Raw genomic sequence first — 26,040 nt, 5'->3', positions numbered from 1 at the left:
TGACAGGCACCTCTATACATCCAAACCCACCAGGACCTCAGCTAAATTCCTCCCCCTTTTCTGTTTAATTTTATATGATTATTTGGAGGGATAGTCAAAAGTTAAATTTTTTCAAAATTTAAAAGGTACCAAAAAGTGCGCTATTCAAAAATCCCCTCCCACCTCAGCACACAGCCCCCTAGTTCTCCTTCCTGGAGACAACCCATCTAAATTCCTTTTTAAAACAATTAACCTTAATTTGATCCCCCCCATGACAAAAATCATAAACATTCAAAGCAAAAACTAACTTCAAAAGAAAACAAAACAAAACCCCACCACCTTGAAACAGACACAAAAGTACAAACCAAAACCCCACCCAAAATCCCACCATCAGGATTTCCAGCGTTTTAGGATATGCCCTCCCAGACTGTTTTCAGTGCATATTCACTTTTCAAAAAATGAAGACAAAACACAAGATGGTTATCACGATATTGATTTTTCAATGTCTTGCCGGAACACTTCCTCATGGCTTCTTCCTTAATGACGTTGCCAGCTTTGTGATCTTCCACAGATGCTGCCTTATTTAACTGGCCCTAGCAATGGGCATTTGGGGATGTCTAGATTTCTCTATTATAAGAAACACGGTGGGCCCTGAGACCTCACTGCCTACTTGTTTATTTTCTTGTAACAAATTCCTACAAGAGGAAATGCTGGGTCACAAGGTACGGCCTTTTTTTTTTTTTTTTTTTTTTTTTTGCGGTACGCGGGCCTCTCACGTTGCGGAGCACAGGCTCTGGACGCGCAGGCTCAGCGGCCATGGCTCACGGGCCCAGCCGCTCCACGGCATGTGGGATCTTCCCGGACCGGGGCACGAACCCGTGTCCCCTGCATCGGCAGGCGGACTCTCAACCACTGCGCCACCAGGGAAGCCCAGATACGGCCATTTTTTAAGACCCATCAAACTGCCCTCAGTGAGTTCAGCAGGACTGGTTGTCCAATCCAAATCCGATTTCCTCAAGGCCAAGAAGTCTTGGTTCATCACCCTCTCAACAGGAGCTGTGAGCCCCTAACCCCACCTCCACATCCAGACTACGGCCAAAGCCCTCCTCTGAGCCTGGTGACCTAGGGGCAGGCTGAGTCAGCCGCAGGTCCTTACCTGGGCCCATCCCAGTCCTGGGTGAGTCAGCTGACCAGGGAGCAGGAACCCAGCTGGGACAAGGGCCGCCACCTTCCAGGAAGGGGACCAGACTCCATCAGCAGTGGCTAGAGAAGGACGAGCAGCAGTACCTGGCCTGCAGGTAAGAGCGGGGCAAGGGGCCCCTAGAGGTGGGCACAGGGATAAGGGAGACCTGTTCTCACCTGTCTTCTTCCCTCCCTGTCCTAACCCTTCTGGGACTTCCAGGCCTTTTTCTCTCAAAGTGCTTTTCTCTGGCAGTGAAATGTGAACTGGGGCTTCCTCTTCTGAGCCCAGCCCTGGGCCAGGTTCAAGGGCTGGGTGATACTTATCCAGACATCACTAAGGCTCCAGGCTCCTCCTCACTGCCTGGGTCAGTTCTCACGGAGATGGGACCCACACTTTGCTCCTTGAAATGGGCCCCTGGAAAGCCAAAGAGCAACTCCCACAGGGAACTGAGTGGGGGCCTCAGTTTCTGTCACTTACTTCTCTGCCTGAAGCTGTTTCCATTAACAAGCTCCCTACCACGGCAAGGAGAACCTGCTGGGGGAACTGGGCCAGTGGCCTGATCTGAACACTGGTTTCCTCCTGCGGGAACTCCCATGCAATCAGGGGAACTGAATGAGGCAATGGATATAAAGGGCTGGAACATGCCCTCCACACAGCAAGCCTCAGAAAATGCTGCTTAAGATGGGGCTGCCGTGTGCTGGGCCAGCACTGCACTGGCTGCTGTACGTACGGTGGCCCCAACTACTAACAACTGCACCACCATCACATCTCGCCTGGGCTCCCTGTCCACCCGTGCCCCCTAATCTATCCTCCAAATGAAAGTCAGACCATGTCACTCTGCTGCTCAGAATTCTCCAGGGGCTCCCATCTCATCAGAGTAAATGCCAAGCCCTCGGCATGACCCACAGGCCCTACAGGACCTAGTCCCTCTCGCTACCTCTCCAGCCTCCTCTCCTACTACTTCCCTTATGAACAACTGACTTCAGTCTCACTGGTCAGATGTTCCCTAAACGGAGGGCAGTGCCTTGCCCTCAGCCTCAATGCTTCTCCCTCCCCACTTAGGCTTTTACTCAAAAGCCACCTGTCACCCCACCCACCCACCCGCTGGCAGTGAGGCTCTTCCGCACCTCCAGGCTCTACCCTCCACTCTGCTTTATCTTTCTTCCCATCACTTCCCACCACCTAACGTGGCATAAGCACTTATTTAATCCAGCTAGAAAGTGACACTCAAGGACAGATTTTTCTTTTGTTCCCTGCCTTATTACTGGTACTTAGAACAGTACTGGGACTTAGGTGCCCAGTAAATGTACTGAATGAACAACAGCTAACGATTACTGCATGCCCTTTATGTACTAGTGCTTTCTGTACGTATCTCTTTTATTTAAGAATCTTTTAATTAATCTCCACAATAACTCTGTGATGCAAGTATTGTTACCCATATTACAAAGGAATGAATGACACGCCGAAGGGACTTGTCCATGCTTGCTCTCCCAAGTCAGAGGCAGCAGTCTGAACCCATCCTGCCTGCCTCCAAGGTCCTTGGCTTCACTCTGCCTCTCCTGCGCCTGGGTTCAGGAGTGTCCGCACTCCTTGAAGAAGTCCACAGCTTTTCTCCAGCAGGTAGTACAGCCTGAGAGAAGGAGGGGAGTATATGCTGGTGGCTTAGCAACAGCCTCTTCCTTTCCAACTCACCACGTCCCTGGGCTAATTTGGCCTTCCAGGAGCTGTTCCTCTGACACTCTAACCCACGCTTCCCTCCCGCACGCTGTCTTCTGAAGGATGGATGAGTTGTCCACGGGAACAAGTGGGCGTCCCATAGTTTCAGCTCTTTGGAACAAAGTGTTCCAAAGGAGTGTTCTCATTCCGAAGTCCAAAGATGGGGGCTGGCGACCCCTTTTCAGCCCTGCTGGTCTCTGAGGACCTGATTGCTGCTTTGTTGTGGGAGTTGTTATTGCTCAGAATACAGCAGCTCAGGGATGGAAATCCTGGAAAATGCAGTGGGAGAGGAAAATTTCTCTGGGTGAGATAGGTTAGATGGGTTCCTTTCTTTTCAGAGGAGCCAGTTAATTTCGGGAAGTCATCAGCACCGAACTGAGCAAACTCTTCCATGGTCAGACCGCAGGAGCCAGCCTTTCAATCTACCTCATCAGGGCACTGTTTTCACTCCCCTTCTAGGCCAGGGTTTTTCTTCAAAGGGCTTTTTGGGGCTTTCTCTTCCCCTTGGGTCTGCTTTTCTACTTCTTTAAGGAACAGTAACTGGATGCCTGCTGTGTAGCAGGCAGTGGGCACAGCACTGGGGCTTCAGAAATGAGCGACATTCCTGACCAAAGAGGGCGACAGGCAAACAAATACAGCTCAGTGGAAATCCAACCCAGGAAATGCAGAAGACCTTGCTCACGGTGGGTGCTTAATAAACAGTAGTGGAATGAATGATGAAGAGGCAAATATGAGATTCTGTGGTCTAGAGAAGGGAGGCTTGCCTAACGCTGTGTTTGGTTTTGGGGATTTGGGGGGAAAAGAAGAGGGGTTCACCAGATGAACAAGGTGGTGGTGGCTGGGGGGAGGTGTGAATGGCATTCAAGACAGAGGGAACAGCACCTGTAAAAGCACAGAGGCATGAACTAGCAGGGTGAGTTTGGAATTAATGAAACGCAGGGTGAGTGTGCAAGAGTGAGGAGGTCACCAGGAGTCAGTGGAGAAGGTACCAGGAGTCACATCATAGAGACTGGAATATCAAGTTGAAGTCTCATATTTTCTCCTGAGGGCAAGAGCTGGGTATGGCTGGAGAGCAGGAGCTAAGGATAACTCCCAGATTTCTGGCTCAGACCGTGAGGTGCATTTGGTGGTGTCACTGTAGAGGGGTAGCAAAGCTGGGGAAAAATGAATTCAATTTGAATAAACTGCAGGAGGTAGTAAAGATCTGGAAGGCAGCTGGACTCTTGAGCCTGGGCCTCCCTATCCCTGGAGTAACATACTGCACTCTCACCCTGCTGAACCTCCATCCTTCACGGTCCACTAGGCGTCTCCTACCTTCCTCCAGGCCTTCCCCGTTGCCCTAGACTTTTATCCTGCACCCCGCAAACCCAACTGCCTCAATCTCTAAAAATGTGCAGTGGGTCCATTGTTGCTGTGGAAAGTGATCTGCCTGGCCGAGCCCAAGACCTCTACCCTGGGGGGCAGGCACTCAGTCATTCTTGGGTGGGATCCCAGAGTAAATCTTCGTGGAGTGGGGCGGGGCACGTGCAGCTCAGCACTAGGACTGGAAGTCAGGGCCGGGCAAGAAACCTGGGATGGTGGGAAGGACGGTGAAGTCACAACGGTAGGGCATACTCGGGGATCCGAGGAGCTTCCGAAATCCCAGGGAGCGAGGGAGCTTCCTCTTCGTTATGAGCAACAGGCAGCCCGGAGCGCAGGCGTGTCAACTTTGCCCTCCTCCCTCCCACAGCTGCCTTAGAACGGAATCTTATCAGCCAGCAGGGGGCGGCTCAACCGCACCCTCGCCCCTTCGGGAAGCCGTTAATGGACCAGGGGTCGGGGGCGTGGGGAGGCGAAGGGACACTCGCCCCTTTAAAGCGCGATTTGATCCGCGTAGACTCCAGGCGCGTAAAGAGCGGACGCAGACCCTGACCGAGACTTCCCATCTCTTACTCTGCTGCTTTACCTGTTTGTGTGTGTGTGTGCGTGTGGGCGCCAGCCACGAGCGCCTGGAAAAAGCAAGAAGCCGGGTGAGTTTAGCCGGCCAGCAACCCGCGGGGCAAGGAGACCGCCATTTGCCACCCCGCAATCGCAGGATACCCTGGGAAGCGCCCGTAGCCACGCGCAGCCCCGTGTGGGTGACACGCACGCGCCCTAGCGATTCCAGCGCGTTCTGGTGGCTTGGCGGGGTTTCTGCGCAGGCGCTGTAACCCATAGCAACCAGGGGAGGTCGCCTCAGGCGGAGTTTGGAGCTACCGGAGCGTCAGGGTGGGGAGTCGTTTGAAGAGCTTTGATCCAAGATCGTTGGCCAGATTGGGAAACTGAGGCCTGGGGTGAAGAACAGACCCAAGGAACCGTTGGGGCTTTCTCCAGTGCCCGAGTGCTCGGAGTTTTGTGCCTGGCTGCATTCAAAAAGCGGGAAATTGAGGCTGAGGGAGGGGGCGGGTTCGTCTTGAGTGGTGGTTCAGTGTCCCCCCACCCCGGGTTAAAAAAAAATAAACGTGATGCCCTCTCTGTACTATAAAGGAGAAATGAGAGCAATGAAAGTAATTTATAATAAACGAATCTGCCCTTCACTATGTAAGAGCTCAGACTGGATGACACCTGGTCACGTCTGTACCTAACTTAAAATGAGAAAGTTTGGATTTAATAGATAGTATTCAACTAAATTTTGCCAAAGTTTACATTCATCATCTTTTGTTTGTTTGGCTGTGTGGGGTATTAGTTCCCCGACCAGGGATGGAACCTTCTTTCCCTGGGTTGGAAGGTGGATTCTTTACCACTGGACCACCAGGGAAGTCTCTCTATGTGGCATCTTGAGTCGAAGGTTAAGTGTATTTGTATACAGGCGTGCCATCACTGTGACAGCTACAAACACAGGCACACATGGGTGCGTTCTGGTGACTCACCTGTGCTCAAAAGGATTGACAGTGATTTTCCACAATGGTGAACAAAACAATAACTTCCTCGGTTAAGCTGGTGTATACATTTCTGGATAATATATTGTATATTAAAACCAGGCAAAGTTGCATTGTATTTGTATATAAAACAGGTTATAAACAGGTTTTTTGCCTCCATGAAGGTTTGGCAGGGTATTGGAAAGCTGTGCAGGACAGCTTTGTTGGGGTGAGCTGTTCTGTGCATTACAGGAGGTCTGGGTCTCTACTCCCTGCTTCCTAAATGCTGGTAGTGTCCCCTCAGTCATGTGACACCCAAAAATGCCCCCACAAATTTCCAATCTGTTCCTTGGAAAACCACTGATTTATTCAGTCGAGTAGCAATTTTTGCCGGCATCCATGTGCTGGGTGCTGTTTTGGTGGGGAGGCATAGGGTGGTGAACAGGACACAGTCCCCACCCTTCCGAGTTGGGGCCCGGTATGAGGAAATACCCAGATAGTAATCATACAATATGATAAATAACTTGACAGTAGGGGCGGTACAAGTCAGTTTGGGAACACATGAAGACCCGGCCAACTAGCAGGGGGTCCCATGGTCTGAAAAAGCCAACCAGAGAAGAAACATTTGAGCTGAGCCTTGAAAGAGCACCGTGCAGAGAAGGGTGGTGTGCCAAGCAGAGGGATCAGCATGACTGAAACAGATCCAGTGTTGCTAGCACGCAGTGGACACTCCAGTGTTGTGAATGAGTAGATGGATGACTGAATGAGACATGCATATTTGCTGGCAGGGAGCCATTCCCCACTATATCATGAACCGCTAAACCTGCCTCTTGATTCCACCCAGAGCCCAAACCTTAGTTGAGACCCAGAGTAGGTGGCAATGGTGAAAGGGTCCCAGACACAGAGGAAGGGTTGTGTGGTCTTAGCCTGGGAGTGATTTCCAAGAAGTAGATCTCTGATTCTGCTCTCCCAGAGGGCAGCTGCTAAAAATATAACCGGCTCTGCTGCTTTAGTGTTTGAAAAAGCTGGGCAGGGGTGCCTCATTTTCACACCTGTCATTCATGTGTGATCCTGGTAGCAGGGCATGTTTTTGGCAGATGGTACCTCCTGAGGACTGTCCCGAGATAAAAGTTTCCCAGAGTGTGTGCACAGTGGAGAAGACCACAGACGAAGGGGTCTCTTCCCCCAGCTGATTTAAAGGAGGTCAGGGCCAGTCTCTCTCACCCCCTAGGACAATCCCTGTCCTCTTGAGATGATCATTCCTGCCCCAAAGGCTAAGGCAAAGATCTGCAGCTGCCTGCCTGCAGGAGCCAAGCAGGCAGCGTAAGTCAGCTGGATGGGCACTTCGGGAAGCAAGGAGGTGCGTGCAGCCCCATGTTATGGCAGGCTGCGACTTGGGCCTGGCTGACTGTTGCCGTGTATGATTCCTGCTCTTGCATTGCCAAATAGTGTGATTTTTCTTTTCTGTACAAGCTGGAAGTGAAGAATTTTATATTTCCAGATTTTAACATGTTGGCACTAATTCAAATGAAAACAAAAAAACAAGCCTGCGAGAGGCGAACAAAATCTGTTTGGGACCTCTCATCCTTGTTTCCATCCTAGGAAGGTGCATGTCCATAGGACATCAGAGCTTTACTTACAAGGAGAAAAGTGGAAGCCCAGGCAGAATGCATTGCTTCTGGAAATATTATTGCGTTGGTGTCCGTGCTAGGGGCTAGGAGTTCCATAGCAAATTAGAAGGTCCAGTTCCTGCCCTTCTGGAACTCCCAATAGGTAGACAAAGAGGCAACTACAGGAGTAGTGAATGAGCAACAGAGTAGGAACATGAATTGGGTGAGGAGGGGGGTTTGGGGGCGGGGGGAGCACAAATCAAGGCAAGCTTCCGAAGCGAAGAGCCCTCTGGTCTGGGACTTGAAATTAATTGGGAGTTAGCTAGGTAGGGAGTGGAGGGGGTAGAAACGTATTCCAAATAGAGGGAACAATAATACATGCAAAGGCCTGGGGACATGAGAAAATTCGATTAATTCGATCTGAAAGCAGCTCATTATGGCTGAAGCTGAGGGTGGGGGTTGGGAGAAGGACACATGTGGAAAGCAAGCAAGCAAGCAAGCAAGCAAGCAAGCAAGCAAGCAAGCAAGCAAGCAAGCAAGCAAGCAAGCAAGCAAGCAAGCAAGCAAGCAAGCAAGCAAGCAAGCAAGCAAGCAAGCAGGAGAGGGCTTCCCGGGTGGCGCAGTGGTTGAGAATCTGCCTGCTAATGCAGGGGACACGGGTTCGAGCCCTGGTCTGGGAGGATCCCACATGCCGCGGAGCAACTAGGCCTGTGAGCCACAACTACTGAGCCTGAGCGTCTGGAGCCTGTGCTCCGCAACAAGAGATGCCGCGATAGTGAGAGGCCCGCGCACCGCGAAGAAGAGTGGCCCCCGCTTCCCACAACTAGAGAAAGCCCTCGCACAGAAACGAAGACCCAACACAGCAAAAATAAATAAATTAAACTCCGACCCCCAACATCTTCTTTAAAAAAAAAAACAAAAAAGAAAGCAGGAGAATTAGGCAGGGGGGTGCAAGCAAATGTCTATAGGGTCTCAGTGCCAGTGAGTAAAGCGGTCTTGATGTAAGAGACAGAGGCTGGTGGGGTCTTGATGTAAGAGACAGAGGCTGGTGGGGTCTTGATGTAAGAGACAGAGGCTGGTGGGGTCTTGATGTAAGAGACAGAGGCTGGTGGGGTCTTGATGTAAGAGACAGAGGCTGGTGGGGTCTGGGACGCCCGGGAGCCAGCTGCGACTCAGCTGTAGCCACTCAGCAGCGGTCCAGGGTTGCCAGAATGTCGTGTTTTTCAGGAGCAATGTGAAGTTAGATTATTAAAAGCAGCGACTTGGACTTCCCTGGTGGAGCAGTGGTTGGGAATCTGCCTGCCAATGCAGGGGACATGGGTTCGAGCCCTGGTCCAGGAAGATCCCACAGGCCTCGGAGCAACTAAGCCCGTGCACCACAACTACTGAGCCTGCGCTCTAGAGCCCCTGAGCCACAACTACGGAGCCCGCGTGCCTAGAGCCCGTGCTCTGCAACAAGAGAAGCCACCGCAATGAGAAGCCTGCGCACCACAATGAAAAGTAGGCCCCACTCGCTGCAACTAGAGAAAGCCCGCGTGCAGCAAAGAAGACCCAACACAGCCAAAAATAAAATTAATTAATTTAAAAAAAAAGCAGCGTCTTGAGTTATGCATTTAGGGGGCTAGTTTGAATGTATAAAGCACTTGGCAACAGATTTTTTTTTAAAACGTCTTTATTGGAGTATAATTGCTTTACAATGTTTGCATCTGGCCTTTGAGCCACCAGTTCCAATCTTTGGAGGAATCGTAAAGGGAATGTGGGCTTGATTCTGAGAGTGTGGAGCCACTGGGGGTTTTCAGCAGCGCGTGACATTCCAGGCTCATGCAGAAAGGGCCTGGTGGCTGGAGAACAACAATAGAGGAGCTAGGACTCATTGGAGATGTTGTGGTACCTGCAGAAGGGCGGGGAGATGGTGGAGGTCTGCAGACAGCATGGGGATTAGGGATGGGATGTGGGAGAGATGGGATTTGATGGCAGATTAGGAGGGATGGGGGAGGTCGTTGGGGAGTGTTAAGGTTGATACAAGGGTCAAGGCAGCAGGTACAGAGGAAGGATGAGGAACAGGGATGGATGAAGATGACCTTAGCCCCTGTGGGTCACTCAGGGGAGATGCCCAGAGGATCTGGACCTGGTCCAGAGAATGTGGGCCCAGTGGGGTGAATAGGACACCCCTTGACCCCAAGGAACTGCAGTTCAGGTGGGAAGACAGACTGAGGACGATTGAAGAGTCCAGGGCCGGAGGCTGGCCCAGAGTCTCTTCTGAGGGCAGGGCCCTTGGGAGCAGCAGTGACCTCATTGTCTGAGAAGCCAGGGTGGGAGGGCGGGGCAGAGACATCCAGCTAGTGACGACTGGCCCAACAAAGGCCCGGAGACGTGACAGAGACAATGTGTTAGTGGGTAAACGGAAAAGAATCCAGAAAGACAAACTGCTCCTTCCTCACATTTCAACTAGGAAGGAAATAAAGCATTTCTGTGAGGTAATTTCTTTGAATTTCTTTTGGTACCTTGTTCTGAGGTCCCTGGTTCTCCTCTGGACAGGTAGAAGGCGTTCAGTAAATGTTTATCGTGCTTCCCCCCATTTCCTTCTCCCTCTGGAGCAATACTCTACTGAGTGTATAAATTCTGCTACAGTCTGTGTGCATGTTTTTAAGAGTTGCCTTTGGCCTTACCTCACTGTGGTCAAGATCAAGAGTCACCAGTGAGACCGGAAGTGGCTGGTATGCAGCAGGAGCTCAAATGCCCAGAGATGGAGAGGCGTGTGGGGGCTGGGGAGGACTTCCAAAGCGCCTGCTGCCTTTCTGTTGTAATATTAAGTCCCCACCCACTTGACACTGGACTGAACCCTGTGTAGCTGTGGGATGATGCTGTGCAAACCCCTGACGGTGGCCGGGTATACAGCAGGTACTCACTACCCACCAGCTGGACTGGATCTAGGTCTTGAGTGATCAGACCTCATAAGCCTGTCTGACCTTTGAAACAGGACAGGGAAGGACGTGGCCCCCAATCCTGCTTTGCCTGGTCAGCATGTGCTAGGTGACCCCAGGTCTCAGGTTCTAAAGCCCAGAGTCAGCTGAACATGGTGGGATGGGATTTTTGCGGGGTTGAGAGCACAGGCTTGGGAACCAAACAGACTTTGGGTCAAATTCTAGCTCCCCCATCTCTAAAATGGGGATAATAATACCTTTGTGACATCTTTCTCGTCCTGAGAGTGCTGAGTGGCACACGTCCGTGCCTCCTCTCAGCCCTCAGCCCTCCTTACCCTCTGTGCCCTGCAGCGTGTTCCAAAGAGCAGCCATGTCCACCCTGTACCCATCTCTGGAGGACCTGAAGGTGGACCAAGCCATGCAGGTAAAGTGCCAGGCTACCAGCCTGGGGTCCCCTGACGGGGCCTTCTGGATAGCGCCAGGGTAGCTAAGGGAGGCTTGTCTTGGGTCAAGTGCTGGGGACCCCTGGGAGTTCCTGACTGGCCCCAGGGCATGCAGGTCCCCACTGCAGGGCCTGCTGGGCAGAGCAGGTGTCCAGAGGCCAAGGCAATGGAATTACAGCAGGTGGAGAAGACCAAGCAGCTGCAGACCGGCCGTCAGGTGCCTGCTCTATCCCAGTGCTTCCTGCATCCGGGTTCGTGTAGAACCCGTGCTCTAGGACAAGCTTCCAGAGTAAACCCCCCTGGTCGTGGCGTTTGGCCTACTCGGCCCCCAGAAGCCCTTTTCTCCTTCCGTCCCACATGAGGTCCTAGTGGGTTTTGAGAACTGGGGGCTTTTCGACTGAAAATCTGCCTTGGCTGCCTCAGGTAGTAAACGAGTTGTGACATTGGGTGGGTCGCGGGCCCCTGGGAGAACCTCCTTCCAGAAGCGTGGACATCTGCAGACGCCATATTTACTCCAAAGGTCATGGACACCCCCCCCCAGGCCGCCAGCATACCTAATGCCCTGAGCCCCAGCCTCAGGGAGCCCCAGGCCTCAAGGGCTCTGGGGCTCATGGCCACAGCTGACTGGCACTCCCCATCCATCCCCAGGCCGAGGCCAGAGCCGTACCCAGGATGCCCGCCCTGCCGGGGCAGGGAACAGACTCCCAGCCTTCAGGTGAGTGAGTGGGCTGGGGTTCTCCTGCCTCAGAGTGACCTCTGCTGGACATTTCCGAGAGCCTGTGTCCTTCCTGCCGCTGAGCCGTGGGCACTATGCAGGTTGACCCTCCCTAGAACCCCCCCTTTGAGGGGGACACTGAGAAACCTGCAGCTTTGTGAGGCCACTGACTGCCCTGACTTGGGGCCACCAAGGAAGGCTGCATGTGGAGACCAGGACGTGTGTGGTGGCCCTGGAGCTGCTCGTGGCCGTCTTGATTCAGGCCCCGTGGTAGCAAACTTGAACTCAGGCCCAGCTCTTCTCCTCCTCACCATACAGTTCCCCAGCGCTGCCCTCGGGTCTGGCCGGTGCCAAATAAAATCAGTTAAATTGAACGCCAAAGTGATACACGAGGTACTCAGCGTCCCAGGCTGCTCCTGGAGAAAGCAGACCGTCTGAGGGGAGGACCCACAGTGCCAGTGAGCGTTCCTGGGAGTGCAGAGCCAACTCAGGGGTATAGTGCATTCTTGGGAGTAAACAGCATCCCCAGGCCCTGCTTCTTAATAAAAATGAGTGACCACCTGGGAGCCAGGCAGGTGTGGCTAATCTCAGGCCCGGAGTAACGCCTTTCTTCTTCCTTCCTTCCCTTCCCATCAGTTTTGTACCCAAACCTGGCGGAATTGGAAGGTTATATTGGTCTTTCGTTCTCCAGCCACGAAGTCCAGCAGAACCTGCCTCAGATTCCAGAAGGTGCCATTGTAGGTATTTGTCTCTTGCCTGATGGGCCCTCCTTCTTGGTCTTACCATTTAAACAGACTTGAATCTCCTCTTTCCCCAGCGTTGCTGCGCCTCTGTTGTTTTTTTTGCGGTACGCGCGCCTCTCACTGTTGTGGCCTCTCCCGTTGCGGAGCACAGGCTCCGGACGCGCAGGCTCAGCAGCCATGGCTCACGGGCCCAGCCGCTCCGCGGCATGTGGGATCTTCCTGGACCGGGGCATGAACCCGTGTCCCCTGCATCGGCAGACGGACTCTCAACCACTGCGCTGCCAGGGAAGCCCCTGCGCCTCTGCTTTTTGATGGCACTTCGTATTTTCAGCCTTCATTAAAAGTGCTGTGGGGGTTCGTGGTTTCCTGCGGGCCTTGGGGCTGAAGGGCCACTGCCTGCCCTTTGACCTCTGACCTGCTGGCCTGAGCCTGCTGGAGGAGAAGGGAGGACATTAAACCTGGCCTGAGCCTGGGTGCTTCTACTGAAGGGCTGCCTGTGACTTGACAGCAGCTGCATGGTTAGGCAGAGCCCGGTGGGAAGGGGCTTGTCATCCAGCCCCACTCCCCAAATTAAACAATAATGCTTGATTCCTGCTCCGCATGGCTTCAGGGAGCAAAGGAAATCATAACATTGAAATATTCACTCCTGAAAATGTATTCACCTATAGAATCAGTCCCAAACCCTCTCCCAATCAGCTCCAGCCTCCCCGCGGACCATCTGTCAGCTATCCTTGTCTGCCAGCCCCTCCCTGGTCCAGTGCAAATCGATTGCACAGTGCAAATGCAAATCTTACTAAGGCCGCAGATTTCATGAAATTGATGGAAATGAGGACGAGAACTGCCACACTGACAAATGAGGATTTCATAGGAAAAATCAGAAAGGATGAGGACATGTGGGAACCTGAGAAAAACTGGTGACACCCTGGGGTGTTTCTCCAAAATGACCCTCTTGACAGTCATGTAGGGAAGTACACACATGAAGCAAAGTAGGTCATGTTGCAGATAGCCCAATTTTTTTTTTTTTGTTTTGTTTTGTTTTTGCGGTACGCGGGCTTCTCACTGTTGTGGCCTCTCCCGTTGCGGAGCACAGGCTCCGGACGCGCAGGCTCAGCGGCCATGGCTCACGGGCCCAGGCGCTCCGCGGCATGTGGGATCTTCCCAGACCGGGGCACGAACCCGTGTCCCCTGCATCGGCAGGCGGACTCTCAACCACTGCACCACCAGGGAAGCCCAGATAGCCCAATTTTAATCCATCGATTTAATCCCTCTTTGGCCCAATAATTAGGACAACCTAAATTTTGATAAAAAATGACAGATAGGGCTTCCCTGGTGGTGCAGTGGTTGAGAGTCCGCCTGCCGATGCAGGGGACACGGGTTCATGCCCCGGTCCGGGAAGATCCCACATGCCGTGGAGCGGCTGGGCCAGTGAGCCATGGCCGCTGAGCCTGCGCGTCCGGAGCCTGTGCTCCGCAACGGGAGAGGCCACAACAGTGAGAGGCCCGCGTACTGCAAAAAAAAAAAAAAAAGACAGATAATGCATTTTTATAATTAAAATTTTTTAGTTATTTTATTTCATTTTAACTTTTTATTTTTAAGTAATCATAAATTCATAGGAAGTTGAGAAGATAGAGAAGTCCTTTGTGCTCTTCACTCAGTTTTCCCAGTGGTTCCGTTTTATGTAACTACACTATAACGTCAAAACCAGGCATTTTACATTGGTACAATGTGTGTCTGTTGTTCAATGTCATTTTATCACCTGTAACCACCGGCGCAATCAAGATAGAGAACTATGTTATCACCACAAAGGTATCTCTAGTGTTGCCCCTTCATAATCGTTCCCAGCCTCCCTCTCACCATCCGCAGCCCCTTGGCAACGACTAGCGTGTTTTTGTCCCTATAATTTTGCCATTTCAGAAGGTTATGTAAGTGGAATCACGCGGTGTGTGACTTTTTCAGATGGACTCTTTCCACTCAGCATCATGCCCTGGAGATCCTTCGAGGCTGTTGCCTGTATCAACAGTTCATTCCTTTTTATCGCTGGGTTGTGTTCCATGGTGTGTCTGTACCCCCAGTTTGTTTAACCTCTTGAGGGATATTTTAGTTGTTTCCAGTTTTTGTCTATTATAAACTAAGCTATTACGGATGTGTACAGCTTTTTGTACGGATATAAGTTTTTGTTTCTCTGGGATAAACGCCCAGGAGTGCAATTCCTAGGTAGTGTTATAACTGTATGGTTAATTCTTTAAAAAAGGAAGTGCCAAGCTATTTCCAGAATGGCTGTGCTATTTTATTTTCCTGCCAGCAATGCATGAGTGTTTCCAGTTTCTTCACATGCTTGCCAGCATTTGGTATTATCACTGTTTTAAATTTTAATCATTATGGTAGGTGTGTAGCATCGATTTATCATTGTCTTAATTTGCATTTCCCTAACGCTAGTGATGCTGAACATCTTTTCATGTGCTCAGTTACCAGCTGTATATTCTTTTCGGTAAAATGTTTCTTCATATCTTTTGCTCATTTTCTAAATGGATTGTGTTTTTAAGTCAACTTTTGAGACTTTATTCTAGAGTCCTTTGTCAGATATTTGATTTGTAAATATTTTCTCCCACTGTGTAGCTTCTCCTTTCATCGTATTAAAAGGGTTTCTTGCAGAGCAAAAAGTCTTTAATTTTGATGAGGTCCAATTTATTGATTGTTTTCTTTTGTGGATTATGCTTTAGTGTCCTAAGAAATTTCACTGAGCCCTAGGTCCTAAAGATTTTCCCTTTTACTTCTAAAACTGCTATAGTTTTATGTTTAAATTTATGGTTGAATTTGAGTTAATTGTTGTATAACCTGTGGAGTCCGTGCTCACATTTTGCCCACGGATGTTCAGTTGCTCCCTCACCATTTGTTGAAAAGACTCTTCTTTCTCCAGTGAATTGCTCTTGCACCTCTGTTAAGAAGCAGTTGCCCCTCCTTGTGTGAGGCTATTTCTGGATTCTCTCTTCTGCTCCATGATCCATGTGTCTGTCGCTCCCCAATACAACACTCTCTCAATTACTGTAGCGATATAATAAATCTGGAAATTTGGTAGAGTGATTAATCCTGTTTTATTCTTTTTATCAGAATAGTTTTAGTTCTGATAGCTATTCTAGTTCCTTTGTCTTTTCATATAAAGTTTAGACTAACCTTGCATGTATCTACAAAACATCTTGTAGAGATTGTGATAAGAATTGCATTAAATCTGTACATCAATCTGGGGACAGTTGACAGCTTTACTATGTTTTCCCAATCCATGAATACAGAATATCTCTCTATTTATTTAGATTTTCTTTGATATCTTTTATCAGTGTTTTTTTCATTTCCAGCATACAATTCCTGCATATGTTTTATTAGATTTACACCTAAGTATTTCTTTTTTTTTTGAGTGATTGTAAGTGGTATTGTATTTTTAAATTTAGCTTCCACATGTTCATTGTTAGTATTTAGAAGTACAATTGATTTTTTTGTATATGTTGGTCTTGTATCCTGTGATCTTGTTGAACTCACTTATGAGTTCTAGGAGTTTACTTGTAGATTCCCTGGAATTTTCTAGTGAAGTATCATCTCATCTGCAAATAGAGACCATTTTATGTCTTCTTTTCCAATCTATATGCCTTTTATTTCCTTTTCTTGCCTTATTGCTCTGGCTAGTTTTTCCATTACTGTATTTAATAGTAGTGGTGAGAGTGGACATCCTGACCTTGTTCCAGATCTTAGGGGGGAAAGCACTCACTCATTTTGGTACTTTTACCTTAATTTTTTTCAAGGCAGAGATCAACTTGAGCCCATTTCCCCCCATCGTTCACTATTTTCTGTGGAACTTTTAGTTTTAAGTGGATTTAAAAGGGCTCTTCTCCTGACCCCAGTTTGCCTTGGAAAACGAGGACCGCTTTCCTATTTACCTGTCCTCTCTTCTCTCCCTACTTTCCCGGCTGTTTTTCAGGGGTGTGGACTTTGACGCCCCCTAGTGGCGTCATTGAACCATGTTCCCTCTCGCCCGCACGCGGGAAAGTGTGTGAGCTGGGGTGGACTACGACCCAGGGTCCACCCCATTCTCCTTACCCCATCTCTGCTCCCACCCCGGGGACTCTTGTGGCACGAGGCCCCAGGCGCTGGCTGACCGCCTGCTCTTCTGATGTCTGCAGGCAGCGGTCTCGGGCCCCTCACCGGACCAGGTGGTGGCGCCGGTGTCCGGGAACAGCTTGGGCGTGCTGCCTGGGGAGGTCAAGCCCGGGGTGCGCGAGATCCACCTCTGCAAGGACGAGCGCGGCAAGACGGGGCTGCGGCTGCGGTCCATCGACAAGGTGGGACTGGGGGTCGAGGGGGAGAGGAAGGGCCCCGCGGAGGGCGGAGGGCGAGCCCGCGTGCTGGACAGCGCCTGCCCGCAGCCCGAGTTGCCCGCCCTCCGCGCGCCTCCGGGGTTCTGGCCGCCTCGTCCACCAGCGGGAGAGGAGGCAGAGCGGGGAGCCCCATCCACAGTAAGGAAGGGGCTGCGCGGGCTGGGAGCCGAGGCCCACCTGACCCCTAGGCCAGGCTCTTCCTCTCAAGCCCCTCCTACAAGGCCCGAGGGCTGGCTCTGGGCTGCGCCAGGGATCCTGTACCTGCCCCTCCGTGGGCTCCTTGCCTCCTTGCCCCCCAGTCAAAGGGATCTGGCTTCTGGGCGGCTGTCTGCAGACAGTGGAAGCCGGGGGCCCTGGATGCCAGTGTGAGAGGCCTTGTAGTCCAGTGGTTGGGGGTGCAGCCTCCAGTTGGGGTTGAATTCCTGACTCCGTTGCTTCCTAGCTGTGTGGCCCGGAGTGTTTCCTCGCCAGGAAAATGGGGTTGCCCTTGTCTGCTGCGCAGAGCTGCAGTCCCAGTGCCCTGCAGGCTCTGGGAGGATCCGGAGGCGAACAGCAGCTTGGAGGAGGGAGCTGGGCTCATGGTGGGCCGGGAGAGCTGACTGTGGGGACCGCCTCCCGCAGGGGCTCTTTGTGCAGCTGGTCCAGGCCAACACCCCCGCGTCCCTCGTGGGGCTGCGCTTTGGGGACCAGATCCTGCAGATTGATGGGCGCAACTGTGTCGGGTGGAGCACAGACAAAGCCCACCGGGTGGTGAAGAAGGCGTCGGCTGAGAAGATTGTCATGGTTGTCCGGGACAGGTGAGTAGCTGGGTCCCAGGAGCCTCTCTGTCCACCCCCAGCCACGCCCCAGGCCCAGCTCACTGTCCGTCCCTGCCAGGCCATTCCAGCGGACCGTCACCATGCACAAGGACAGCACAGGCCATATCGGCTTCGTCATCAAGAAGGGGAAGATCATCTCTTTGGTCAAAGGGAGTTCTGCAGCCCGCAACGGGCTCCTCATCAACCACTACGTGTGCGAGGTGAACGGGCAGAACGTCATTGGGCTGAAGGTAAGCTAGGCAGAGCAGCGGCTCTGTCCTGGGACATCAGGGGCTGGGACACGCCAGGTGGTGGGCAGGTTCGTGTCTGCGGGTGGGCTGCTGCCCCCACCCCAGCCTCAGTTCCTCATCCTAAGGCTGCTACAGGGATTCAATGTGACAAGGTACACAGAGCTTCGAGCACAGTGCATGCACAAAGTAATTGCTCAGTAAATATAAGCTATTGTTACTTACACGTGGAGGCCAGAGCTGTGACAGGGAGCCGGGGGGTGGGGGTGGGGTGGTTGATGACCTGTGTAAGGACGTAGGTGCCCAGGTGGCTCCTGGCTGCATGGACACCTCCCTACTCTGTGCGGCACTTCTGTTTGTATCCTGGATCTTGTTCAGTAATAGGAATATTTTAGAAAATTGCTCTTCAGAAGTCCATTTCTGACCTCTTTTTTTTGCCCTCCCAAGGGGGTTTGCATGGCGAGTTTTATCTTTAAATACAGAAGGAGCAAGTGGTCTAGGCCCAGTGCTGTGCCCTGGACTCGGGGGTGGGTGCCTTTGGGGAATGGACCCTGGAGGAGGATGAGTCACGCCGCTTCTGGTCCATGGATAAGTGAGAGTGGTCTATCCCGACTTGATACCACCAGGACCGAGAGTGCTTCTTAATCCCAGCTGTGATTTAGAGGGAGGGTCCCTGCCCTGCTGCAGCCAGGGCTTTGGGGCTCACAGGTAGGGCTCCCCGGGTAGAGGTGGCGTGGGCGGTGGCATCTCACTCCACAGGTGGCAGAGTCTTTTAAGCCAGTTCTCCTCCCCTTCACAAGGGCCATCACCATCACCATTCCTGTCGCCCATCTTCCTCCCTGTGCCTGACAGTCTCCCCACCTTCCCTGGAGGCTTGTCCTGCTGGCTCATGAGCACAGTGCTCAGCAAGTCCTTCCTAATGTCTGTCTGACATCCCTCCCGCTGCATCTCTCGCCTTCCTTGGGGATCAGGCATGACGATCCAAAGGGAATCCAGTGTAGCTAAAAAGCTGAGTACAGTAATACCAGCTCTGAGGGGCTGGCTCTGCTGGGTGTGAGTGAACCCACTCCTTTCAAAGCATGACAGTTCTTTGTTCTTATCTGTTCTGGAGAGCAATCCTTCTAAAATGTGCTGCACATTCTCTCGTCCTCACTGAGGGTTCAAGGCTTCACTATGAACTTATCAGTTATCCTACCAAACAAGGGCGTGAGGCTCTAAGGACTGGGCCTGTCCCTTTGCTGAATGGCGCCAGATAGCTATGCGTCTTGAGATCATTTATCTTCTCAAAGGTCTGTCTATTTCTACTCTGTGGCCATCACTAGTCCCACCTAGCACATCTTCTCCCATTTATCCTGGAACAGCTAAGAAAACACATACCTGGGTTAGACACCTGGGTAAAGTAAAGGTTATGGTGTCTGAGTAAGGGCCAGAGGCTCTTCTAATGGCCATAGCGTTCGTCTTTGGACTGTTTGGCACACTTTGTGTAGATGCCTTTTGTTTTTTGTTCTCCCCATGATCTGAATGGCTTCTGCGGGCCTCTCTTTTCAGTAGTCGACAAGATGTAAGAGGAAGAAGTACCATACGGGCTCAGCTCAGGCTGACAGGAGCCCAGGGAAGAGGGTGGGGGAGCCCCTGCTGTGGCCCCACTGCACGGTTATTCTCTTTGTGCTTTGGGTCCAGAGCCCGAGTGTGACGGGGTCCTGGGCAACGGCATACATGTGTGCTTGGTGAGATTCCCAGGGCTCTTTGGGGAAAGTCACGTTTGTGAGGCCCTGTTAGGTGTCAGGCCCACACAGGCCCTCGAGCTGAGGGTGGGAGGGGCACGCTCATTTTACTGACAGGGCCTCAGGTGGGAGGCCCACGTTCTGGTTCACCTGAGGGGCAGCCCTGTCCCTGATGTCAGAATGTCAGTGGCATCCTTCAGCGGGGGCCGTGCTGACCTCTCCACAGAGGTGCCTTCAGAGTTTCCCCTGGCCCCCGGGGTGACCGCTCACTCACCCCTTCTCCAGGACAAAGAAGTCACGGAGATTCTGGCCACAGCCGGGAACGTCATCAACCTGGCCATCATGCCCACTGTGATCTATGCACACATGGTCAGAAAGTAAGGCTGGTCCCCTCCTGCCCCTCCCCCCTCAGCTCCCCACCTCCCGTCCACCCCGGTTTCCTCAAGGCTCCTACAGAGCCCAGACCAGCCTGCCCTCTGCCCTCCTGCCCTTGCCTCCCTTCACGCTAGCCAGTGGCTTCTGGTGATTTGAAGGTCTTAGACTCGGTAGTGAGGGTCCACAAGGCACGCACAGGCTTTGCGGGGATGGGGGAAGGTGCTGCCAGTGTTGGCGACTGTCCTTGTTGCTGCATCTAGGTTGTCCCCAGCCCTGCTCCACCACACCATGGACCACTCCATCCCTGACATCTGAAGCCACGGGAGAGCAGCTCAGCCCTCTCACCCTCCAGCAGGAAAGGGACAGTCCTCAGGGGACAGACTGTGGAGGCCTCTGCCTGGGGGCCGGGCTGTCTCGAGGCGGGCGTGTTCTGGGTGGGGCAACATTGGATCACATGGGCCTGTCCTTTATAAACACTGGCCTCCTTGCAGCCTCAGCCTCTTAACTGGGCTAAGGCAGGGGCAGGGCCCACAGGCAGTGATTCTCTGAGCCGATTTAAATGCTGGGCACGTAGGCAGGCCGACTAAACACTTCCTAAAGTTGCAGCTGGGTCCCTTTCAAACTTTTGCCTCTACCAGTAAAACGTTTCCACGGTTTGAGAGAACAAATACATTTCTTTGGGAGAATTGTTTCTTTTTCCTTTAGTTGTTCTTTGTCACAAACTGTATTTAGTTATAACCCGTCACTGTCTTTGAATAAAGATTTGATTTTACATAAAATCCCTTCCTCAAAAGTAACTGAAATTCCAGAATCTTCTGTCTCATGACATGCCAGAGCTGGTTTTCTTTTAAGCAGTGGTGAGACCAAGGCCTTTGCTACATATTGCCTCTGAGAGCAGTGACTGGGCTTTGCCACCGTCACATGCCGCCGGTCCGGGGCATGGATGACTAGAGGGGGACAGTGTGGGGCCCTGGAAGGGGGCCCTGGCTTTTGCGCACCCCCTGCTCAGCGACTGCAGCTGGCTTCCGCATCTGCAGAACGGGCGTGAGGACCACTTCAAGGGTGCTGGAGAGGATGGAACACGTGCACTTACAGGGCCCCACGGGTCTGATGGGGGGCGTGGGGTGCGCCAAGTGGCCCCCTGGAGGGGAGTCAGAAGCACGCAGCTCTCTGGTTCCCTCAACCTCAGGAAAGATCTGTCTGCTCAGCTTTTCCCAGGATGCGTGTTATGACTCCCACGCAGGTGGGGACAGTGTGAGCCCCCTTTATCCCCCTCGCCCCCACCCCCAAAAGACACAATATAAAGAAAACAGGCCAAGGATCTTGTTGTGTTTTCATGCTTTAATTCAGAGCTGTCTGCTGTAGGTACAACTCTGTCTGACCAAAAGGACAAAGAAGACAAAAGTGAAGACCCCTCCCCACCTCCCCCTCCTGTATCCCCTGAATTCTCTGTCAAGGGCATGGCTGAATGCAGCAGTGCACTGTGACTTGTGTGCACTGATTCCTAGGTCAGGGGGGTAATGATTTCCCTGGGCAGAGGCCCCTCTGTAGGCCTTTACCCCAGAACCTTGTCATCTGCCCCCACCCCACCCCCCAAGGTGCTGCCAGATACCCCTGTGCTAGTGGCAACTGGGAAGGGTGTTCAGTGAAAAGCTAAGTTATCCCCTTGGGAGATATTTGGGATAAACTCCATTTGAGGCCAGCTCTCTGAGCAGAGTCCCGGCCGCAGACTTATTTCTGCTTTGAGCCTGGACGAGCGGAGCAGCAAAGCAGCTCTGGCCTGGACCCTATAGCTTAGGAGAAGCCACTTCTGGAGGTGGGACCCCAAGGGACCAGCAGTTCCAGAAGGTGGTTCCTGAGAACATGGTCCCTTAGGATCTAATCAGCTCTGGCCAGAGGCTGGGGACAGGGGAGACCCCAAAGATCTCTGCTGCAGAAGCGGAGGGCGGGAGGGAAAGGTCACAGCCCAGCAGGAGGTGGTATTAAGCAGGAAGGAAAAGGGGAGCCTTGGAGGATGAGCACTTAGCGGGAGGCCCCCGGGCCCTGGCCTCGCTTCCTGGTCCCACATCCTGTGTCCTGCAGTCAGGGCTTGGAGCCTGAGCCCGTGGGCTGCTGCGCCTCCGCCTCCGCCCCTGGGAGCTGCCCAGGCAGCGCTGCCCCTTTTGCATAGATGCAGGATACCGAGCACACACACGCACACACGCACAAGCCGGGGCCTGGCCGACACGGTCCCAGCGTCTGTCCCAGGCCTGGGCCAGAGAGCTGCCTCCTCCACCGACAAGAGGCAAAGCCCGTCAAGGTCCCACCAGACCCCCCAAAAGAGAGGCACCCCCAACACTGTGGGCTGGAGGCCCTCTGACCAGACAGGCAGGTCTTGAGCCACAGCAGGAGCAGAGGGCGGTGCCAGCTCCGCTCACCTTGTCCACAGTCCTCGGTCCACGCGCTTCACGAGCGGCTCCTCCAGCATCAGGGACAGAACGGACCACAGCCCCGGCCCTGACCACGTCCATCAAAACACAAGACACAGTAGGAAGGCCACAGACAGCAAGACGCAGACCGGAGCAGAGCGGCTCCGCAGCTCGACTAGATTCCAGTGGTGAAAAATATATAGATTTTATGTTGTCAAATATAATAGTCATACATTTATTTTCTCGGCAAAGCTGTTGACTATTTCTAAGGAGACACCACGCAGCTCCGTGAGGACGCGGCACGGGAGGCGGGGTCCGCAGCCAGTCCTGGCTTGGCTTTGGGTTTGTCCACTGCCGCTCCACGTCACGACCCCCAGGTCCCTTGGGCCAGCCCAGCCCGGCCCCCAGAGTTTGGGTTTGGTTCGACTGGGGTGGAGGGGTGCTCCACAAAGGATGGCAGGTCTGAGGCCCAGAGCGAGGAAGGGGAGCTTTGGAGGCACAAAGCGCGTGGCAGAGGGGCTCTCCCCACGATGGCTGGGCCGGCTGCCCACCCCCAGTGCATGCAGGCATCCCCCCTCAAGTAGGCGGCACAGAGAGGAAGGGCAGAGCCCATGCGTCAGGCAACAGCTGTCGGAGCAGCGGGGGTGGGCAAGCAACCTTGGCAGAACCAGAGTGGCCCCTAGGCCAGAGGGGTGAGTGAGATACAGGGTCCCACCAACAACCTCCCCCCGCTGCAATGTAGGGCCTAACTCTGAAGAGTGGGTGGGATGACGAGATAGGTATAAGCCCTGCAGAGGAAGAGGAATGGGTTTACTCTGTAAAATGATAATGCAAATAACATGTCAGCAGCTTTGCAGAGGGACCTAGATGTGGTCCCGGGGAAGGAGGGGGGCCTTCCCAGGCTGACTGGGCTTGGGCTGGGAGCCCCACTCCACCCCCTACCTGGGAAACATCCCAGGACACCCTGCTTAGGCCTGGACGGACATCATGGCTTCAAAACCTCATCTTGCCATTCATCCCGCTGGAATTCCCCTCAGAGGCAGAAAGGTGTAAGATTTAGGAATCCTCATCCTAGAAAGCAAGCAGCCACCTCACAGGAGACCCTGGGATGCGTGAGAAGCAAGCCCCAAAGTGAACACAGTGCAAAGCAGAAGTTGGTCCCAAGGTCCCCGGATAAACTAGGGCGCGCTCCAGGGCAGTCAGACCTGGAGCAGTCAGCTGGCGGTTGCCGAGTCCAGCCCTGCCTCCCAGGCTGCAGGGCCCTGTCTCAGAAGGCTGGAGGTGCCCCCTTAAGCTGCCAGCCCCCGCCTCCTCCTTTCCTGCTGGCAGCGTCTCCAGACAGAAGCTGGGCTCAGGCTAGCATTCACACCCCGGCACTCGCCTGTCTGGCTCTCACAAAATTATCTGACACACTCAGAAGCGCCAGGAGGAAAACAGATGTGGGGAAGCTCTGGGACGAACAGACAGACACAGAACCCACACCGCCCTCTGCCCATCACCATCTTTCCTCTAGCCCTTGGCCTTGACCGTGCTCCCAAAGCGGGGAGCAGCCGGAAGGGGATGGAGCTCAGCCCAGGCCAAGTGGTTCCAGACCCGCTCGGAGTCCCGGCCAGTTGCCTGTACTTTGGGTCGCAGCTGCCTCCGTCTGAGGAGGTAATACCGGCCCAGAAGCCTGGGCTGAGGGCAAGGGGTGGCTTGGGAGAGAAGGCTTGGGGTGGGCAGGGAACTGGACAGGACATGGGGGTGGGGGACGGGGAGGCTTGGCACACAAGTTAAGTCCGGCCTCCCCAGATCAGCACACCAGAGACTTCCTGAGCAGGGGCTGCCCTGTGTGAGAGGCCAGGGGGGCAGGGGGGCCAGGTTGGGGGCCTCACCACCTTCTTTCTCTGCAGTGTGTCCCATCCCTGTGCTTCCCTGACCTCGGTCTCTCTTCCCTTCTCTCCTGTTGCAGTTTTGGGACACCTTCCCCCACCCCCCGCTCCCAGCCCCGACACTGTTACCATTCTGAAAACACCACCTCCAAACCCAAAACTAAATAAATAAGATGATGCCCCACGGGAAGGTGCGAGAGGGAGGACGGCACCCCTACAATCGGTAGTCAGGCCTCCGGAGCCCGGGCCGGGATGGGGCCTCAGAGCTGCGAGCTGCCGCCTGCAGCAGTGCTGGCGCTTGGGCCCTGCTGGCTCAGCGAGCGGCAGCTGATCCTGCGGATGGAGTGCAAGGCCACGGTGCAGCAGCCCCGCAGCAGGGAGCTGATGTTGTAAATGGGCTGGCCCTGGCGCCGCTGGGAGCGGCAGAGCCAGGCCACCGTGGGCACGGCTGGCACCACCACTGCCAGCAGATCCACGATATAGTGGCGGCTCCAGTAGCTCCTGGGCTCCTTCTCGGCTGCGGCCGCCTCCTCCTCCTCTTCCACGGGGCACACCACGCCCACCGACGGGCTGGGGTTGGGGTTGGCACCAGGGTGGTGTGGGGTGGGCCCCCGCGTGATGGGCTCCGGGGCCTCGAGCTCGTCACCCACCGTCACCACCACTGCAGAGTTGGGGTCTCTGGGCCCCAGGGGGTGGGGATCCAACTCCGGGCACCTGTCCCCTGACTTGGGGACTGTCCCGGAGACCTGGGCCTTGGTCACTTTCTCCAGGATGGTGTCCAGGTCCGGCTGGTACTGCACGAAGTCCGTCTGGATGGCGCGCTCCTGCATGCAGCTGGCCTGCACGCCGGCCTCCGTGCCACACAGCAGCTTCTCGTAGGTGTTGCTGGCGGGGAAGCGGGGGCCCAGGCTGAAGGAGCCGTGCAGCGAGGAGCCCTCCTCGGGGCCGCAGTCCACCCCCGAAGATAGCAGGCTGCTGGCCTCCAGTGCATCCGTCCGGCTCAGAGTGTCGTCGGTCGCCGCGAAGCCACTGTCAGCCCCGTCCTCCACAGAGGCGCCTGGGTGGTCACCCGGCAGGCGGTCGCCGCAGACAGCGGGGTCGCTCAGCTTTGTGTAGGTGGAGCTACGGGTAAGGGAGCGGGCGGGGGACCCGCCGGCCGACTCGGCGGCGCCGTCCTCCTTGGCGAAGCCGTTCTGGGCCACCTCCATGCTGTGCAGCAGCGTCTCCAGCTTCTTGTTCTGGATGTTGATGTCCACGAAGTACTTCTGCAGCCCCTTGTCCTTGTCAATCAGGTTGTTCTTGACGGTGTCGATGACCTGCTTGAGCTGCTTGATCTCCTTGCGGGCCTCCTTCAGGGCCAGCTGGGCCTCCACGCGGTGGCACTCCTCCTCGATCCAGTCCTCCTGCATGCGCGACAGCTGCATCTTCAGGTCATCGATCTCCGTGTCCCTGTGAGCAGATGAGACACACATGTTCACCGCCTGGCCTGTCACCATCACCAAGGACAGACAAGGAGGGGGCTGTCCCCAAGGACACAGGGCCTGTGCTGCTGCCCCTCAGAGCTGAAAACAAAGGAACGACTCAGAGTTCCTTCCTCACCCTCTTTATTCCGTCGGGGAAGCAGTGGGGACGGGAGAGGGGCCAGGGCTCAGGACACGAGAGACCTCCTCTTCAGGGACGAGAATGAGCCACCATCTCCTTGCCACCCCCTAGAGCCAAAATGCAGACAACTGTCCACATTTATATCCACTACCCAGAGAAGACAGCAGACGATAAAGATTCTCAGTTTAAAGATGCTACCGCTATAAAAACTTAATACATCCATTTAAAAATCTTAACATAAAACAACAAAAGCTAAACCTAAAATCTCTACTCTGCAGAAATGGATGTGGCCTCCTACAAAAGCCGGTGGTGGAAATTTTCAATGGAGGCGATTTGGCCAGAGACCCCGGGGAGAGAGTGATGATCCACTTTGTTTTTATGAGAGAAATTACTGCCTTGGATGTAGCTGGTAATTTTACATCTTCCCTCAAGTGGAGGGATGAGAAGTGGTGGATGAATCAG

The 26,040-nt window shown here is 53.7% G+C and overlaps 2 protein-coding genes across 9 annotated transcripts in view; one reads left to right on the top strand and one right to left on the bottom strand.

The window, feature by feature from the left end:
• The first annotated feature begins 1,180 nt into the window (after positions 1–1,180).
• On the top strand, positions 1,181–20,476 carry SDCBP2 (syndecan binding protein 2). Of its 2 annotated transcripts, none has more exons than XM_060123171.1 (9): positions 1,181–1,277; positions 10,640–10,712; positions 11,380–11,446; positions 12,083–12,183; positions 16,359–16,517; positions 17,175–17,350; positions 17,430–17,601; positions 19,608–19,699; positions 19,958–20,476. In XM_060123171.1, the coding sequence occupies exons 2-9, from the start codon at positions 10,659–10,661 to the stop codon at positions 20,010–20,012; spliced, it is 876 nt and encodes a 291-aa protein (XP_059979154.1). In that variant the 5' UTR covers positions 1,181–1,277; positions 10,640–10,658; the 3' UTR covers positions 20,013–20,476. The 2 variants fall into 2 exon arrangements, with proteins under 2 accessions (XP_059979154.1, XP_059979153.1); XM_060123170.1 differs by having other exon boundaries at positions 1,205–1,277; positions 10,607–10,712.
• Positions 20,477–21,030: 554 nt separating this feature from the next.
• Positions 21,031–26,040, bottom strand: part of SNPH (syntaphilin) — a 42,221-nt gene continuing 37,211 nt past the window's right edge. For all 7 annotated transcript variants that reach the window (XM_060123169.1, XM_060123162.1, XM_060123163.1 and 4 more), the window contains one exon: positions 21,031–25,425. In XM_060123169.1, coding sequence (XP_059979152.1) covers positions 24,237–25,425 — 1,189 coding nt within the window. In that variant the 3' untranslated portion in view covers positions 21,031–24,236. The remainder of the gene's footprint in view (positions 25,426–26,040) is intronic.

The sequence above is a fragment of the Lagenorhynchus albirostris genome, chromosome 15 (assembly GCF_949774975.1).
Source record: "Lagenorhynchus albirostris chromosome 15, mLagAlb1.1, whole genome shotgun sequence".
Classification (NCBI taxonomy): domain Eukaryota; kingdom Metazoa; phylum Chordata; class Mammalia; order Artiodactyla; family Delphinidae; genus Lagenorhynchus; species Lagenorhynchus albirostris.
The sequence above is the reverse complement of the archived record's forward strand: the minus strand, read 5'-3'. Positions and strand labels throughout refer to the sequence as shown.

Bases quoted from the DNA above. Each gene is read 5' to 3' on its own strand.
- SDCBP2 (XM_060123171.1), top strand. From the start codon at position 10,659: ATGTCCACCCTGTACCCATCTCTGGAGGACCTGAAGGTGGACCAAGCC. The intron at 12,184-16,358 runs GTAGGTATTTGT...TGATGTCTGCAG, and splicing joins AGATTCCAGAAGGTGCCATT to GCAGCGGTCTCGGGCCCCTC. The intron at 17,602-19,607 runs GTAAGCTAGGCA...CCCCTTCTCCAG, and splicing joins AGAACGTCATTGGGCTGAAG to GACAAAGAAGTCACGGAGAT.